At 38.3% G+C, this 19,927-nt stretch overlaps 1 protein-coding gene across 4 annotated transcripts in view; it reads left to right on the top strand.

The window, feature by feature from the left end:
* Window positions 1-19,927, top strand: part of CFLAR (CASP8 and FADD like apoptosis regulator) — a 63,977-nt gene that overhangs the window by 35,534 nt on the left and 8,516 nt on the right. For all 4 annotated transcript variants that reach the window (XM_027873481.1, XM_027873482.1, XM_027873483.1 and 1 more), the window contains 5 exons: window positions 2,592-2,727; window positions 3,541-3,620; window positions 6,689-6,746; window positions 9,178-9,224; window positions 10,128-10,206. In XM_027873481.1, coding sequence (XP_027729282.1) covers window positions 2,592-2,727; window positions 3,541-3,620; window positions 6,689-6,746; window positions 9,178-9,224; window positions 10,128-10,206 — 400 coding nt within the window. The remainder of the gene's footprint in view (window positions 1-2,591; window positions 2,728-3,540; window positions 3,621-6,688; window positions 6,747-9,177; window positions 9,225-10,127; window positions 10,207-19,927) is intronic.

Genomic DNA, 19,927 nt, shown 5'->3' with positions numbered 1-19,927 from the left:
CAGTCTTAAATCAGGAGATATTTAAACTTTTTAATCTAGTCTTGAATTAAAATTATCCATTCTCAGTTTGGACATCCTCATCCTCTCTAGGCCAGAAGCCTGTAGCTTTAACCACCTCAGGTTCATACCAAGCCAGTCAGATTCTCTCTCTATTTCTACTTAATCAGTAACTAACTTCCTTCCAAGCCCCATGAGAAGGGCAAACCAGTGTTCCATGAGAATATAGCACTGGCACCAAAATATACAAAGACAAAGCCAATAAGCAAGGAAAAGACTGAAATCTAGAGTATGACACTAGATTGCTGTTAAAAATGAGCCAATCAATTAATAAACACTAATTAAGCACCTACTATGTGCCAGACATGGTGTTAAGCACTGGCAATACAAAAAGAAACAAAAGACAGGTCCTGCCCTTGAGGAGCTTACAATATAGTGGAAGAGAGACTACATGTAAACAATATAAGCAAATTAGAATAGGATAAATAGGAAATAATTAAGGGAGAGAAGATACTAGAATTAGGAGAGTTTGGGGAAGACTTTCAATAGAAGATGGGATTTTAGTTGTGACTTAAGGGAAGCCAGGGAGGTCAGTAGGTGGAACGTAGGAGGAAGAGTGTTCCAGGGATGGGGGACAGCCAGAGAAAATGCCTGGAGTTGAGAGGTGGAGTGTCTTACTCATGGAACAGCCAGGAGGTCATTGTCACTGGATCAAAGAATATATATTGGGGAGAAAAGTGTAAGAAGACTGGAAAGACAGAAAGTGGTTGAGGTATGAAGAGCTTTGAATGTTAAATAAAGCATTTTGTATTTGATCCTGGAGGTGGTTTATTGAGTGGGGTGACATGGTCAGACTGCACTTTACAAAAATTACTTTAGGGACTGAATGGAGGATAGATTGGAGAGAGGGAGAGATTTGAGGCAGGCATACCCACCGGCAAACCAGTAATTAAGGCATGAGGTGTTGAGGGCCTACACTAGAGTGGTGGCAGTGTCAGAGGAAAAGGGGGCACGTTGGAGAGATGGCGCAAAGGGGAAATTGATAAGTCTTGGCAACAGCTTGGATGGGGTGGTTGAGAGATAATGAAACATCTAGGATCACTCCTAGGTTTTAAGCCTGAGGGACTTTGAGGGGTCAAGATGGGGAGAAGAGAGAGTGGCTACTGCAGGGGAGGTGATGGGAGAGAACTAAAGAGTGATGGTATTGTTGATCATGGTGAGATTGAACAGGAGTGTTTTGTAAAGGAAGGTAGAAGATGTGATGAACCTGGACCAAAGAAGTCATTTGGGGGTAATTTACCTACATTCAAAATCAGTAGACATTTGTGTTCTGTGTTCTCACCTTGGTGTTTTCAGCTCCTTGTCCCCTCCAGGTTATTGAAGTTCATTATTTCCCCGATGGAATGTAAGCTGCTTGAGAGCAGGAACTCTTACATTTTGGTCTTTTTTTATCCTAGTGCTTGGAGCTTAGGGGTTTAATAAATACTTATTGACTAATTCCTTCTGTCATCCATAACAGTTCAGTGCCAGTCATGGTGACTAAAACATAAGGCAGTCAACTGGAAAGTGAAACTAGAAACTATCTATGCATAGGAAGTGGCTTTAGATGATGTGTCCCCTCTCAAAGGGAAACTACTACTCTTAGGAAGATCTGAATTTTGCTGGTGGTGCTGACATTCAGCTTTATACGTGGAACTGGGCAGCTAGGTGCAGTAGTGGATAGTCTGGAAGGTGTGAGTTCAAATTCTGTCTCGGACACTGGGTGACCCTAGCCGAAGTCAGTTAACCTGTCTGAGCCTCAGTTTCCTTTCCTCATCTGTAAAATGAGTACATTAATGGTACCTACTACCCAGAGCTTTTTGGAAGATCAAAAGAGATAACATATGTGGAAACACTTTGCAAACTGCTGTTTAAATGGTGGCTTTTGCTATAGTTGTATATAGTAATTTCATTTTTTTTTTTTGGCCTGGCTTGAATCCTGAAGTTTTTTGGGTACTCTGATGATAGCTGTTAACTGAATGAATCAGTAGAAGTTAGAGACCATGCTCTGTCCTTCTTGGCAGACAATTATTTTGGACCCTTTTAAAAAATCAATTCTGTCACTAATACTGTTCTGCTTGCTAGGAATTGTTTCTCCATTACCATCTCCCCTCATTTTTAGGGGCAGTCCCTAGAGCTTTCAAGTAGAGATCTAATCAGATTTATCAGTAAAAGGGAGAAACTGCAGAGGTTTCTCAGACTGCTGCTCATGCAGATTTTACAAGTTACTTCCCAGAGGTCCTGGTGTTAGCAGCCCCAGGGAGTAGATTGACCTTTAACTGTGCACACAGGAGGGGATTTCTGACTCCAAAGAATTTTGAATTAAAGACCATGACAGGCTAGTTTGTGTTTGTGAGATGACCTTTGTAGGTTTCTTGTTCTTGACTCTACTGAGGGAATAAACAGAGACCCCTCTAATTTAGCTGAGAGTAAATCATCTACCCTGTGGTTTACTCTTATAGGTTAATAGTCAATTCTCCTGACTCTTTTGCCCTTATTGGTTATTATTATTTATTATTACTGTTGTTATTATTTTTTGTCTTTTTTTTTTTAAGAGTTTCTTAGATGTTGTTATCGACCTAGAGAAGGTAAACTTGATTGCTCCTGACAAGTTAGATTTACTGGAAAAATGTCTGAAGAACATTCACAGGATAGATCTGAAGAAAAAAATTCAGAAATATAAGCAGTCAGGTAAGAAGAATTTTGACTTCTCACCTCAAGGATGACTCAGTCCAAAGAAATGCTTGTTCCTAGTAGATATTCAATGAACATTTGTCAAGCCCAGAAGCAACTTTGTCCTTCTGTTCTTAATTGCTCAACCTTCAGCTCATCAGCCATATAAACAGATCTCTTTGTCTTTTCATTTGATAGATTACTTATTTGACTTAGTGTTTGAGTTCAGTTAGGTGGTTAAGGTTATTTGTAGTTTTAAAAATGACTGTTTTGATAACTAGCATTATAATTTCCAAAAGTGATTTTTCCCTAAGACTTAAGAACTTTGAGCAGTACAATGATCAACTATGCTTCCAGAGGACAAGGAATAAAGCATGCTGCACACCCCCGACATAGAAGTGATGGATTCAGGGTTTAGAATGGAACATGTATTTTTTTTTTTTTTTGATAAGGCCAGTGTAAGAAGTTATTTTGCTTGAATATGCATATTTGTTGCAAGGGTTTTGTTGTTCTTTTGTTTGTTTTATACTGGAAGGGAATGGAGAAAGAGAAAATAGATTTTTGTTCACTGAAAACATTTAAATAAAAAAGTGGTTTCCCTTGGAAAGAACCATCAGTTGTTAAATTTTTTAGTGGTCTAAAGTCCCACTTATTTTCTTATGAGATCCAGCAAAAATACCCTGTGATGTCAGATTCCTAAAATGTGCTGGTCCCTGGTTCCTTTTTGTATTTGGGGGTTTTCTGTTGCTTGATAATATAGTATAGGACAGGTAATTTTAGGTTTGATAGCCACTTGCAAATGAGTCTTAGAATTTCTTTTTCTATTTCCAGTTTTGGGAGCAAACTATATGAATGAAATCCAGGCTTCCCTTCCAAGTGTAGGCCTGATGAATTCTGTTTATGCCTTGGAGGTAAGTCTGTTTTTTGGTGGGTTTTTTTTGTGAAGCAACTGGGGTTAAGTGACTTTCCCAGAGTCACATTGTTATGTGTTATAACAGTGATTGTTATGTGTCTGAGGTTGGATTTGAACTCAGGTTCTTCTGACTCTGGGGCCAAGGCTCTATCTACTGCGCCACCTAGCTGCCCCCTTGGAAAGAAGTCTGTAACAAACCTATAGGCCTTCATAATAATTTATATTTGGTACCAGGCCTAACTTAGGCACTTCTGTGATTCAGGTTTGGAGCTGAAATGTAATGAGATACTCACAAACCATAAAATGCAACTCCAAAACTTTTGACTTAGAATAATTAAAAAGAATACAGTTCTTTTTAAAAATGTAATGTTTTCAATGAACAAAAATCTATTTTCCTTCTCTCCCAGCTTCACTCCATTGAGAAAAAAAAAGAAAAAAGAAAAACAAAACCAAGACCCTTGTAACAAAAAGAAAGCTATTATTATTTTACATGGAATTAAGAGAGACAGTGTCTACAATAGATAGTACCCCTGTACTCTGCTTTGATTAGAGAACAATCAACAGGCGTTATTAAGGTCTTATTATGTGCAAAGCACTATGGGGAGACTACATCTGAAGTATTCTGTTCAGTTCTAGGTATCATGTTTTAGGATCCAGAGTGCAGAGGGTCCCCCAGAATGGTGAAGGGGATTTTAGTTCATGCCATAAGAGGATCAGTTGAAAGAAACAGAGATGTTTTATCAAGAAAACTTAGAAAGGGCAGGATGTCTGTCTTCATTCAAGCAGGAAAGACTGCCATGTGGAAAACTAGACTTATCTTGCTTGGCTCCAGAAGTCAAAACTAGGAAAAGGTAGAAGATGTAAGAGGCAAATTTAGGCTTGAGGCCACAAGGATGAACTTCTTACTAATTAGAGCTCTTCACAAAATGGAATGGGCTGCCTTGGAGGTAAAGGTCTTTGAGCAGCAGCTCAATGTTCACTTGTCAAGTATGTTTTGTAAAAGAGATTCCTGTTCAGTCAGTCAACAAGCATTTATTAAGCATTTACTAGCTGCCAACCCTAAATCATTATCAACAATGAGCATTTAACATGTACCAGGCAGTATTCTAAACTCTGGAGATACAAAGAAAGCCAAAAATATCATCTCTGCCCTCAAGGAGCTCACATTCTAATGGAGGAGACAGCATGCAAAAAAATTATACATACACACAGTGAACATGGAAGGACATCTCAAAAGGAAGGCTAGTGACTAGCAGTGTTGAGGTGGGGGAGACCCAGAAAAGCCTCCTGGGGAAGTTAGTATTTGAGCTGTTTTTGGAAGGAAGGAGGAGGTTGAGGTAGAAGAAAGCATTCCAGGCATGAGAGATATCTGTGAAAAGGCAGAAAAAAAATAAGAGGTGGGACATTGTTTGCAAGGAATCCAAGAAATCTAATGTCACTGTATTTGAGAATACATGGAAGGAAGTTAGGTGTAAGGAGACCAGAATGGAAGGAAGGGGCCAGCTCTTCAGAGCTTTAAAAGCCAGAAGATTTTACATTGGATTCTGGAAGTAATACGGAGTCATTGGAATTTATTCGGGGGGAGGGTGATGTGATTTCAGTGGTTTTCTTTTTCTCTCTTTCTTTCCTTTTTTCTTTTCTTTCCTTCTTTCTTCCTTTCTTTTTTTATTTTTAGGCAATTGGGGTTAAGTGATTTGCCCAAGGTCACACAGCTAGTGTCAAGTGTTTGGTCTGAGGCCAGATTTGAACTCAGGTCCTCCTAACTTCAGAGCAGGTGCTCTATTCACTGCACCACCTAGCTGCCCCTCTTTCTTCCTTCCTTAAAAATGTTTCTAAGTATTAGCTAATTAACAAAGGGCTTTTCTTTTCATTGTGGAGAAATAAAAAGAAAAGCACTTTGTTAATTAGCTAATGCAAAAATACTTCTAAGTATTAGATAATTAGCAAAAGACTTTTTTTATTTCTCCATAATTATCAGTGGGGATTTTGTGCTAGTATATAGTTTAAGCCAAAATCTACCTTCTCTAGTTAATCTCTTACCCTAAGAAGTTACTTTTAATTTATACACACATCCACTCCTAAACCAGTCTTAGGTTTGGAGGGAGAATTTGGAACAAAGTACAGTTTCATGGCTAAATAATAAACTCTTTTGTAAAAAGAAAAAAAAACCTCAAGTGGAACATTAATTATTAAACATTAACATAAACAGTTGTGAGGTTAGTTGTCTCTACTCTCACTCTCACCATTCCCAGTCCTTTGAACAGAGACTGGCACACAGTTGCTTAATAAATGCTTATTGATTGACTGATTGATTATTCTTGCTCAGGCTCTCATAACTTCTTTCCTGGACTATTAGGATAAGTACTACCTGGTCTTTCTACTTCTAATCTACCACCTTTTCAGTCCATCCTTCCCACTGCTGTCCTAGTAATCTTCCTAACACAAATTGGACCATAGTGTCCTCCTGCTCAAGAATCCTTAGTGGCTCCCTATTGTCTAGTGAGCAAAATGTAAATTTCTTATCCTGGTATTTAATGGCCCTCATAGTTTGAGTCCAACCTTGTTTTACTTTCCTTATCTTCACACATCACATTCCAAACAAAACAGGATATTTTCCGTCTCTGGCTCTCATTCTATCCTTTCCCAAGAACTCTACCACTTATGTGCTTTTGTTCATACTGTGTGCCCCATGCCTGGAACTCGTTGCCCCCAAATTTCTGCCTGTTAAAAGCTTCTCCCTTCAAGGCCTAGCTACCTCTCTTATGTACTTACCACATTCTCTTCTATCGTAATTATTTATTTATCCATCAAACCATTAAACTTCCCCTCTACCACCATACCATACTTTAATGTATTAGTTTCTGTTTTTTCATCTTGTACCCCAGTACCTGCCTAGGGCCTCAGACCTTGTAGGGTGCTTAATTAAGGTCTCATTGATAGAATTGTGAGGCTTCCCTTCTTGTACTTCCTTCCCTAGAGAAGTAGTCTCGATGAAATGTGTTGACATGTGGTAGGGCAACTGGGAAGGAGAACAAAATATAGCATGACCTTGTTCTTTCTTTCAAGCTCAAGAATGGAATGAGTAAGGAGGAAAGACCGATCTTTGGACAGCATGGAATTTCAAGTAAGGTCATCTTTCTTTCACTTTCGAAAGTAAAAACCTTACATAGCTATCCTTGGAATTTCCACAGTCATTCCTTTTCTCCAGCTGTGTATTCCATCAGTAGTCAGATTGGGGCCCCTTTAAAGCTCATAATAAGCAAACTGATTATGATTTCTAATGGCTTAATCTAAGGTATGATAGAATTATCTGAATTTAAGTAACACCAAGGCTAATCCATTATCTTCATTACTTTGACTGGAGATATAAATTTTTTTATAAAGGGAGAAATAAGATAAAAATTATGATCTGGCCACAGTGGATTTAGTCATGATAAATAGCATGGTCTGCATACCAAACAGTGATTATAGATCATTGAACAGGAGGAAGTAAACTTCCATTGTAACATGTCTCATTATTATATTGATTTAATGTAAGTGGAAAAAGCCAAATCCCAAAGTGGATTTGGAGTCAGAAAACAAAATGGGTTCAAATCCAGGCTCTTCCTCTTATTACCAGTGTACCCTTGGTCAAATCACATAACTTCTGAGGGCTTCAGTTTCTTCATTTCTAAAATGAGAGGCATATGCTGGATGTGATCTCTGAGGTTTCTTCCAACTATTAAACACTATCATTCTATAAACATGCCTTCTCTTCCTCAGTTCACCAGAAGCTCTTGTTTCTGTAGATTTTTTGAAGGGGGGAGGCCTGGTTTATAGAGTGATATATATGACACATATTTCATATATAGTCTCACATGTAAGCACACTCACACATAAGCATGCACATGCAGTAAAATCCTGATAAGACACAGCCTACAAAAGACGTATGACCCTCCCCCTTCTACCATTATCAGAATTATAAAGGGGTTCTACTCTAACAGAAGTATAGTGTGAACCACAGAAATATAATTCAGGAAATTTAGCAATTTCACTAACTTGCATATGTCATTGAGATTTTGTGGCTTTACCTTATCATGCCTAAAATAGGTATAATTCAATTATCAATATATAATTCAATTCAAATAGGCATTGTAGTATATTGTAGAGAAAGGCACTGAGTTTGGAATCAAGATCCTGCCTCTTATTCTTATGCTACCATTATCTAGCTGTGTTATCACAGGCAAGACAATATCAGTAGGCAAGGGAAATTCAAAGCAGAACATAAGCACATAGGGCAATTTTGTTACAACCTTGTTAAATTAAGAAAAAAAGGGAGAAAGAAACCTGTCTGGGCCTTGTCTTTCTCTTATCTTCAATGTAAGAGGTGTACACTAGATTTCGGCTCCCCACATCACTGACATTTTGTGATTCCATTAATGTTTTCTCTCTGATCCTTCTCGACAGTACTGTGATCCAGGGGCTCCTCATTAGCTGTGAAGAAAAAAAAAATGGCCTTCAGACATGGAAGTTGCAGAGAGGGAAGGGAGAGGTGTTGAGCAAATTTATCTTGCTTTATTTAGCTGTGGGATTGGCATTTCTACTTTGACTTTCTTTCAAGGGGCCATCTGTTGCCATTTCCTTCCCAGATTTCTGTTTTTTAGCATAGAAATGTACAACCTGAGCTCTCTGGCTCCAGAGTAAACTGAATGTTCATTTAATTCAGTGAGCATTTATAAAGTGCCTACTGTGTGCAAGACATAACTGGGGATAAAAAAGACAGAGATGAAAAAAAAAAAAAGTGTGTGCTTTCAAAGAGCTGTTCTTTACTGGAAAAGCAAAGAGCAAAGAAGCATTAAAGTACATAAAGTAGACAGGGAGAAAACCAGGAGGTAGCCTTTGGGAATTTTGCCATCATGTGAATAGGCTCCATATTCCTATAGCTTTAATAGTAAATATTCATATTGCTACAGCATTCCCCCCCCCTTTTTTTTTTTGGTGAGGCAGTTGGGGTTAAGTGACTGCCCAGAATCACACAGCTAGTAAGTGTCAAGTGTCCGAGGTCGCATTTGAACTCAGGTCCTCCTGACTCTAGGGCCAGTGTGGTAGTTTTAAGTTTATCAAAAACGCTTTCCTCTCACCATCCCTGTTAGATGGGTACCTAGACAAATATTATTATCCCCTTAAAAGGGGATAATAATACTACATCATCATCATCATCATCACCATCATCACCATCATCATCGTTTACTGAGCTAAAGAAATGGAAGCTCAGAAAGATAAAGTGACTTGCTCAGAGTCAGGCAACTTGCCAGGGTCAAAGGTAGGATTGGAACCCAGGTCCTTCCCAACTGCGGACTACAGTAGTTTTTCCTCCTTTCTTCTCACATTAACTTTTTAAAAAATATTTTATTTTTTTCCCAATTACATGTAAAAACAGTTTTAACATGCTTTTTTTTCATATTTGGAGTTCCAAATTCTCTCCCTCCTTTTCCCCTCCCAATTGAGAAGCCAAGCAATTTGACATGGGTTATACATCACATTAACATTTGAACACTTTTCTTTTCTCCCAACAGAAGCAGTTAAAACATCCATTCAAGAATCTGAAAAATCCTCGCCTCAGGTACAGATTCAGTGATCTGATTTGATGTTTTTGTCTTTCCTCAAGATATTTTCTCCCATTTTAAGACAAAATATTGAATTATTGGCAAATGCTTCTAAATTAATGTATTGTTTGTTACAAGGATAGCGGCAGCAGGAAGAGAACTTAGCAGCCTAATAGTATTATTTTGGCTAATGCTCCTCTTGAGAGAAGAGGACTTGATAACCATAGGAAAGAGAAGAATGTGCTCTTATTTTGGAAGAAATTAAAATGGACTGAGTTAGCAGCTTGGATAACTGGGAAAAGTTAAAATTATCCTTTATCCCTTCTCAACAAGGTGACTGCATTACACCTGAGTAGAAGTGGGCGGGGGTGGGGGTGGGGCTGGTTTAGTTCTCGCTGCTGTGTCTTGTCAGTCTAATTTCTTGATGAGATGCTGCTCAAAGAGGTACTGATGGAAGCCAGAGAGCTTCCCCCCCTTTCTTGGGAGAAGGGATTACTTATATAAGCCCTGAAAGAATGCCTTATTGTGGCTGGTCAGGAAATGCAGCGACTCCTTTCTCTCTGGTTCAAAAGATATCTGGGGATTAAAACATAAGCCAGAATAGAAAGTACTTCTTGGGATGATGTAGTAGCTAAAAACGTCAAAAAACCAAAAGAAAACTAAAAGTAGAAGTAGAGTCCTTATCTTGTAATCATTTCCCTTAACAGAAATAGCATCAATGGAAAGAAATTTCCAGATTCCTCCAACCTCAGACCTGATTGGCTACTCTATATCAGAGTCTACAGAAAGGATTAGAACTAGCTGAAAAGGGGATTTTAAGGGGAAGCAAATTAGAAGGAGACATGGCATATGGTTGGGCCTGGAAGGGACAGAGTAATATTCAGAATCTTTCTTAACCCATTTTTCCCCTTTTCTAATAGGTGACTAGTGAGGAATACAGGCTAAAGAGTCAACCACTGGGAATCTGTTTAATAATTGATTGCACTGGCAATAATTCCGGTACGTATCGGCCTTTTTGAATTCATTGACGTCCCCCAAGTAAACGGAATTCCTTAAGCTTTTACCCAATGCTGCATATTATCATCTTTCCATTGTACCAGAGCTAAACAAAACCGTGACATGGGCCATAGCATTTGGGGAGATTGTTGAACTTTTTTTCTTCTTCTTTAGAGAGTATGAAACAGGTAGAAATGATTTCTGTTCCAGTAGAAGGAGTTTCTAAAAAATGACTTTATGGCAGTAGGGGCTGTGAGATACTAAGTTGTTATTCAGTGAAATATTTTCTGGAGATATTCGGAGAGTAGAATAAGAGAGATCTCCTTTGGATTCATTGGATACAATCTAGCTAAGGATGATGGTCTTTATGTTCCTTCACCTCTACGCCTTGGGGTTAATCTGATTTTTGAGTGCCTACACAGTTGTAATCTCACATCAGCCACCCATATTTGGGTCTGGATTGGTTTTTCAGTTGAAATTCTATGTTTGACTCAAACAGCGTCATTGCTGAGACAACCAAGGAAGGTCAGGAAGCCAGTCCATAAGGGAGGCAAAAGGATGTTTATTCTTTTATCTATTTAGAGAGAGGGAGTAGTCATTCTATGTCATTCAGTTCTCTAAACCTTGGACATATTCTTTGGATATTTAAGAACTATTTTTCACAGTCGCTTTAAAATTTATCCTGGAGAGTTTCCAGAAAAGGCATTCTTAAGAAGTTAAATAAGCACACATCAGGCAATCTTAGATTAAGTGCCCCTCCCTGCCCCCATTTTTTTTTTAGGTGTCCTATTTTTTTTTCTTTTGGTTCAGGGAAATGTGACCATACAAAGACTCTCTCTCTCTCTCTCTCTCTTCCCCCCCCTTTCCCTTTCTCTCTGTCACTCTTTCTCTCTTCTCTATTTCACTCTCTCTTTCCCTCTCTTCCCTTTCCTCTCCTTTTCTCTTTTCTCTGCTCTATCTTCTCCCTCTCTGTTCTTTCTCTCTTGTCTCTTCTCTTCCCTTTCTCCTCCTTTCTCTGACTATGAAAACCCCAATAACAGCTCTAAGATGCTTAAATGAATCTCCTAATAGAGGTAAAAGGAGATGTGGGCACTGTTGTCCTTCAGCTGATCCAGAGAGTTGCCACAACTTTTTTTTTTAAACATAGTTCTCCTGTTTGATTCATTCATCATCAGGCACATTGATGAATCATTCATTGTACTTAGAGCTTTGTTGGGCATTTCCCTTGGAGAATCCCACAGACCCAATGTCTGCTCTTTGTAGGAATGCACAGTCCAAGATTCTCAGTGGCGGAACATCCTGTTCTTTGTAAACATCTGAATTTTCCTCATTCTTGGCTTATCTGATTTGAATTCCAGAGTCACTACTTAATGAATTTTCATAGCTCTGTTTGGGAAATAGCATCTGTGTACAAAATATCTCTTAATGTTTGAATATAAATATGCAACCTGAAATAGATAAGAAATGATAGGTACTGGGAGAATGCTGTAAAAAATTTTTAAGAATAAGAAGGAATACCTGGGTCCTACTCCCTGCCCCTTTTACAGATGATCCCCTTTCTTCCATTCTTTCATGCTTTTATTCTTTCTCCACATATCTATTGGATGTCTTTTTGTATGCAAGACATTGTGCTAGGCATTTGTGGAGAATTCAGAGGAAATGAAGTGGTCCTTGCCCTTAATGAGTCTGTAACATAGTAAGGAAGATGACATGTACACAAATAAGTATAAGATGGCATCTGGTCAGTGTCATAAGGGAGTTGCTGTAATTTAAAGGAGGGAGAAATCATGATTGGCCAGGGTGGGGGAGTGATTAGGGATGACTTCATGAATGAAAGTGTCTTTTGAGTTAGACTTTATAGGATCTCAGTAGCACTTTGACAGGTGAACCATGAGGGGTTGAGGATTTATGGAAGAAAGAACAGCATGAATAAAGAGGCAAAGGAGAGAAAGCATGGATTGTGTTCAAGCAGTAGTATCTAGTTCAGTTTATTTATAGTATTGGATAAACGTAGGGAAGGTAGTGGCAAATAAGGCTGGAAAGGCAGTTTGGGACCAGATCTCAGAGGGCTTTACTTGCTATAATAAAAGGTTGGATTTTATTCAGTAGGGAGCTATTGACAAGAAGTAAGAGTAATCACTGTGATTAATTGCTTTAATGTTAATTTGGTAGTTGGGTATACATAGAGTTACCTAGATAAGTCATCAGCTTTTGTGTGACATGGTTTCAGGACAGCTAGGTGTTGCAGTGCATAGAACTCTGGGCCTGGAGTGGGGAAGACCTGAGTTCAAATCCAGCCTCAGGCACTTACTAGCTGTGTGACCCTGGGCAAGTCACCTAACCCTGTGTGCCTAAGTTCCTCGCCTGTACAAAGGAACTGGAGAAGGAAATGGCAAACCACTCCAGTATCTTTGCAAAGAAAATCCCAAATGGGGTCATGAAGAGTTGGAAACAACTGAATCACACCAACATATCAAAGAACTAGATATTTGGTTTGAGATGGTAGGAAATACCCTGTGACACAAGTGATTATCTCTGGGGTTTGAAACGAGGCCCAAACTCTTTTTCAGCCTCCTGAGTAAAAGATGATCCCTGCAGGTTTAGAAGAATGGCTTTCCTTTTCATTTCTCTCCACACTTTTCTTTGAAACTTGCAAAATAAAAATTGCAAGTATGCTTTTTACCTGGACTAGGGTTCAGATTTGCCAACTTGCTTTTAGAACTTTCCACATAAGAGACACTTGCTAAGCAGAGCTCTCTCCACCAATATCCCATTAGAACTCATGGAAAGCTAAAAATAGGCAGTAGAGAAGTCCTGTGAGCGGGGCCCACTTGAGCCTAGCTGCATATCCTTCATTGTTATTTCAAGCTGAATCAGTAACATTTACCTGGCCTAACATTGGAAGATGCAGACTCAGCACAATGACATTTAGTAGTCTTGGCCTCTGCTCTTTTGTCTAGGCTGACAGGCTGCAAATGAAATTTGGGATGATAGATGTGTGGGTCCCTGAGATGGAACAGTAACCGTATGTTTTTTATTGGCTTGGGTTGCAAAACACTGGGTTGGGCTTTCCTGTTTTCCAGTCTTGGGAACTCCTCCAAAAAAAAGATGTATTTTGCAATGTAATGGAAAGAGCACTGATTTTGGAATCAGAAGACCTGGGTTTAAATCCTGGATCTGTTGTGGACTAGCTGTGGGATCTCAGGCAAGTTCCTTCACTTCATGGGTCCACAGGATTTAGAGATGAAAGGGATTATCAAGTCCACTTCTGTCATTTCACCTCTGAGGAAAACATACCCAAAGAGTTCAAATGTCTTTGCCCAAGGCATATGGGTAGTAAACAGCAGAGCTAACTCTAAACCCAGAACCTTTTCCACTATACCCTGTTTCTTCATCTGTAAAATTGAGATAGTAATAATTATGCTATCAACTTTCCAGATTTGTTGTGAAGATTAAATAAGATGATATATGGAAAACACTATAACCTGCTCAACTCATTTCAACCTGAGTGTAAAAAGGACAAGTAGGGGAGCACCATGAGTTTTTTGTCTTCTTCTCACTTTCTGATCAATATAACTGAACAAACATTTATTAAGCACCAACTATATACAAGGCACTAGGATACAAATAGACAAAGAAAATCCTTGGTCTCAATGAACTTGTTCTTTTGTGGGGCAACAATATATAAGTATTGTGAGTTTAAATTCTGTCTCAGACACTTACTGGCTGAGTGACCCTGGGCAGTTGATTTAACTTCTCTCTGCTTCAGCTTCCTGAGCTGTAAAATTTAAGGGGAATGGTCCTGATGGCCTTGAAGGTCCCCCCCCCCCCACTCTAAATATGTGCTCCTATGATTGAAGGAAGACAGGGCTTCTGAGATGTGGACATGAAGAGAGAGTCTATTCCACAGGTAACAGATGGCTTGTATGAACATATAGAAGCAATCAATATGAGCTATGACTATTACGAGCTTCAGGAAATAGGCAATAATCTGGTTTGGCTTGAGTAAAGAGTTCATGAAGGCCAGTAGTATGAAATAAGGCTGCACAGGTAAGTGAGAGCCAGACTGTGGAGGGTTGTTGTTCAGTGAGGCTGATATTCATTTTCAGTCATGTCTGACTTTTCATGACCCCATTTGGGGTTTTCTTGGTAAAGATACTGGAGTGGTTTTACATTTCCTTCTCCAGCTTATTTTACAGATGAGGAAACCGAGGCAAAGAGGGTTAAGTGACTTGCCCAGGGTCACACAGCTAGTAAGCGTCTGAGGCCAGATTGGAACTCAGGAAGATGAGTTTTCCTGACTCCAAGCACTTTGCTCTATCCATTGTGTCGCTTAGCTGCCCCATGTCAGGCTAAGCAGTCTTTATTTTATTCTGTAAGTAATGTGGAGCTATTAAAGATTTTTGATCAGGTGAAGTAACATGTTGAGACTAGGGCCTTTGGAAGGCTATTTTGGCAGCCTGCAGCAGAGTGAGGTTGGATTGGAGAGCAGAGAGACCCGGGACAGGGAGACCAATTAGGAGGCAAAATTAGTAAGGCAAAGTGGTAAGTACTTGGTAGATAATGGAATAAATATATGTGTATATATCTAAACCATATTGCACATTTATATATTATATGTGCATGTGCATATATTATATATCTATGTAGTAATATAGTACATGTTATTATATGATGAATATATTTGTATATGTTATATATGTATGTATCTAAAACATTACACCTTTGTATATTATAGGTGCCTGTGCATATATTATATATTTATACAATAACGTCACACGTTACTATATGATGACTATATGAATATGTATGTTATGTATATATATCTAAAACATTATACCTTTATATATTATATGTGCCTGTGCATATATTATATATTTATACAATAACGTCATGTTACTATATGATGACTATATGAATATGTATGTTATATATGTATATCTAAAACATCATACCTTTATATTTTATATATGCATGAGCATATATTATATACCTATATAGTAATATATTACATTATTATATGATGAATATATGAATATATTTGTATATGTTATATATGTATATATCTAAAACATACATTTATATATAATATATGCATGTGCATATATTCTATATCTATATAGTAATATATTACATGTTATATGATGAATGTATGAATATACATGTTATATATGTATATATCTAAAACATCACACCTTTATGCATTATATATTTATATAGTAATATATTTAATGTTATTATATGACGAATATATGAATGTATTTATATATGTATATATGTGTGTTTATGTATGGAGGAGACTCAAGTGGGGGGAGATGATGAATTTGAGTCTTCATGTTCTCTGTTCAGGAAGACCTGTGTTCAGGAATACCTCAGCTCAAACCCTGTCTCAGACACTTAGTAGCTGTGTGACTCTGGACAGGTTAGTCTGCCTCAATTTCCTCACCTGTAAAATGGGGTTAGTAATAACATCTACCTCACAGGGTTATTGTGTGAAACAAATGAGATAATGTATTTAAAATGCTTTGCAAACCCTAAAGCTATATGTAAATGGTAGCCATTATTATTACCGGCATCATTGTTACTGATGATGATGTCTACAGGATATCCAAGAGATATCCAACAGGCAGTTGACAGTGTATTATTATTATTATTATTCAAGAGAGAGATTAGGGGAGTCATCTTCATAAAAGTAATATTTGAACTCATGAAAGCTGATCACTAAAAGAGAGGGTGTGGAAAGAGATGAGGGCCCAGATCAAATCCTGGGAAACACCAACATTTAACGGCCAGGATACGCAAGATATTCCAACTCAGGTGAGGAAGAAGGAAGGATCAGACAGGAAGAAGGAAAATCGGCCGAGAGCACAGTTAGTGTGTCTCACTGGGTGGTTAGGAGCCTCAAAAGCTTCAGGAGCCTCAAAAGCTGCAAACAGTTCAAGGAGAATGGGAACTAAGAAAATGTAGCAGATTTAGCTGTTTGGAGATTTCTATTGCCTGAGTGGACTCTGGTCAGCAAAACCTCCTTAAAAGCTTCATTAATTTGGAATCTGACTAATTGATAAACAACTGTTGGAATAGATGTAAGGGAACCTACATTAAAGAAACACTTTCTTTTCAAGAAATGGTGTTTCCTGTACTTGCAATCCTATTACAATGCCTCTTTGTGGCATAGAGGTGACCCAGAGTTCTCAGAGACCATTCCAGTTGAGCCCAAGTTTTGGCAGACCTACCAAGCTGGAAAGGCTTGGAGTGTGGGTTCTCTGTTTTTAAGTTCTAGGAGACTTGAGCCTTATGATAATTAGTATTTTGGCCACAATAAGACTTTGTATTAAAACATCAAGGAGTAAGGTCCTTATGGGTGACAGCAGGACACACCAAAGAAATCAGAGATCTGTGAAATTTTGAAGTACAGTGAACATGTACAATAAACACTAATTATCTAGCCCACCCACCCCGAAGTTGAAACTATTTTCATTCTAATCAGAGGGAAAAATAATATAAGTAAATAAAACAAAAACAAATGAACAGTTTTTTCTGTTTTGCATATAAAAACTCCTCAAAGTCAAGGAGAAGTGGTTTCAGGTTCTGTTTCTGGCACATACTGGTTGTGTGGCATTAGGCAAGTTACTTAATCGATAGCCCAGACAACTCTAGGACTAGAAATTTCAGAGAAGATGTTGATATACACTGGTAGAGGGAGTTCCTCTTCCAACAGATGAAAGCACAGGACAGAGCCCTTCCAGGAAAAACAAAACAAACTGTTGACTTTATTACCCATGTACCAGGTTCAGCGTAAACATTTGATGGTTAAACATGTTCCCTGTGATCTGTTTACACTATTGATTTGTTTAGAAATGTTTTTCTTTATAGATAATGTGGGTTGAATGACCAGAAACTCCAAATTGATGAAGTTTAGGTGAATAAGAATTTAGTATGTTTATTCTTGTGGGATTGGTCTTAGCAAAGCAAAGCCTTTACAGTACATTTTTGATTGGTTCTTTCCCAGAAGTTCAGTGCTGAGGGGATAAGAGGAAAAAGCTTTTTTCCAGAAGCCCATTTCCTAAGAGAGTTGGGCACATTCAATAGGGATTTTCCAGGGTTTTGGAAAAAAAAAGGACTTTTTTCCAGTGTATTAAATTCTAGTTTTAAAAGGTTTTATTGAAGGCTTTGGGGTGCTAAAAAATTCTTTAAGAGTCAAATGGGTTATTTATTGTATGCAAAATGCTATTGGTACCTTGAGTGTTTTTGTCCTAGGGCCCATTTTCTTCCCTCCTAGTTATCACACCTTCTTTTCACTAGATTTTAAGATGGTGAGGGCTTCCTTTAGGGCAGCTAGGTGGCTTAGTGGGTAGAGTCAAGAAGCTGTCAGTTCAAATCTGACCTCAGACATTTCCTAGCTATGTGACCCTGGACAAGTCACTTAACCCTTTTTGCCTCCGCTTCCTTATCTATAAAATGAGCCGGAGAAGGAAATGGCAAACCACTCTAATATCTTTGCCAGGAAAATCCCAAATGAGGTCACAGAGAGTCAGACAAGACTGAACAACAGCAACAACGGGGATTCCTTTGTGCTCCCGATTAAAATAAACCCAATGATATAATTACTTTTTCAACTTTCAGGCTTCTTCACTGAGATATTTCTTGACAAATGGTTTTCACTGCTCTTGGTTTTGATGAAGTCCAGATATGTGCTCCCCCTCACTAATGAACCCTACCATGTAACAAAGAAAAACAGTCAAGCAAAACCAATCAATGTGAAATGAATCCAATATCATGCAGCATTTCATACATGTAGTTCCCTTGTGTCTCTACCAAGAGTAGAAAAGTGTGCTTTGTTATAGTATTGTAGATTTAGTGGTGGAAGGGACTTTAGAAGTCATTTAATCTGACCCTCTCATTTTATAGATGAGGAAACAGGAAGTCTACAGTTGCTCAAAGCCTTGCCCCACAGTCTGCCAAGTAATTAGTAGCAGAGCTGGACTTTGAACTCGGGTTCTCTAAATCCAACTCCAGTTCTCTTTCATTGCCTTTGCTGCCCTTCATCTGTTCTTTGAGACTAGCCTTGAGTTGGGGCCTCCTCCATTGTCTGTTCTCAGGCAGAGGGAGGTGGGTGTGTCTCTTTTGTGGCATCTGAGTTTGAAAACACACCCTGAATGGATGAGATAGAAGTAATTTCAAGCGGCTTGTCCTCCTAGAATCATAAGGGACAGCTTAGTTTATTTCTGATAAGAAGGCCACTCATTGAGTAATTTCTATAGTCTTGAAGCACAACCTTATTGAGACAAGTGTCCACTACTTCCAGAATCATTGAAGAACTCATATAAAAGAAAAAAAAGTGAGGGAAAGATTCTCCATGCCTGTAGCAGCAGGAGAGGTGGAATTACTGTTTAGTATACTGCCTAGGCAGACAAAGACTAGATTTTTAGGTCCTGCCCTTATAGTTACTCCCAGTTGGAAATGAGAGAGTGAAGCACTGATTTTCTTTCCTTTTGTAATTACGTATCGTCAGGGCTGTCCAGGAAGCAGGATCCCTGTCTCTTCCATGAAGGAAATTGGGCACTCTGCCCATGCTTATAGAGACTAGGCTGATAGGCCAATCAAACCCTTGTATGTTTCATTGATACTTAAAACCCAGTACATCACTTCCCAGTGATTCTCTTCTCTCAGCCCTAAAAGCGAAGAGTTAGGGACAGGTATTTGGTGAATTGAATAGAGTGCCAGGCCTAGAGTCAGAAAGACTCTTTTACTGAGTTCAAATGTGGCCTCAGAGACTTACTGACCGTGAGACCTGCACAAGCCACTGAATCCTATTTGCCTCAGTTTCTTCATCTGTAAAATGAGCTGGAGAAGGAAATGGCAAACCACTCCAATTTCTTTGCCAAGAAAACCCCAAATAGGGTCATGAAGAGTTGGCCACAACTGAAAATGATCGAAACAACAATAGCGAACTCTCTTGAAAGAAAAAAAGTTAAGCAAAACAAATCAGTGTGTTGGTCATGTCTGCCATTTGGTGTCTGAAGTCGCCAATTGATCACTGTTTTGATTCAAGTTCTGATGTCTTGTCTTCCCATTTATTATGGTGGTCTTCGCATAGCTTGTTGTCTTGTTTCTGCTTACCTTGCTCAACATCATGTTACTCATTTAAATCTTCTCATGTTTCTCTGAATTCTTCATAGTCATTTCTCAGTAGCTCAGTAAATTTTGATTCCATTTTTATAGTATAATTTGTTTGACCATTAGCATTAGTTTTCTTTTTTTATTATTTTTATTTTTTTAAACAATTTATTAACTTTTAGTTTTCAACATTTACTTCCATAAGATTTTGAGTTTTAAATTTTCTCCCCTTCCCTCTCCTCCCCCCTCCTCAAGATGGCATGCCATCTAATATAGGCTCTACATATACATTCATATTAAACATGTTTTCACATTAGTCATGATGTAAAGAAGAATTAGAACCAATGGGAGGAACCATGAGAAAGAAGAATCAAAACAAAACAACAAAAGAAAAGGAGAGCAGATAGTATGCTTCCATCTAGCATTAGTTTTCTTATATAGAATTAAATGAAATTGAAAACTCAATATATAGTCAGGTCACTGATCTCTAATAATTTTCCTTTTTGTAAAAAGAATTCCTTTGTTAAAGAAAGCAAACCTGGAAAGTTATGGGTATGTCTTTTTTTTTTTATCAATGATGCCCTCGTCCACCCTGTGTCTATAATGG

This window comes from Vombatus ursinus, unplaced genomic scaffold (assembly GCF_900497805.2).
Source record: "Vombatus ursinus unplaced genomic scaffold, bare-nosed wombat genome assembly UNPS02014802.1, whole genome shotgun sequence".
Taxonomy (NCBI): domain Eukaryota; kingdom Metazoa; phylum Chordata; class Mammalia; order Diprotodontia; family Vombatidae; genus Vombatus; species Vombatus ursinus.
The sequence above is the reverse complement of the archived record's forward strand: the minus strand, read 5'-3'. Positions and strand labels throughout refer to the sequence as shown.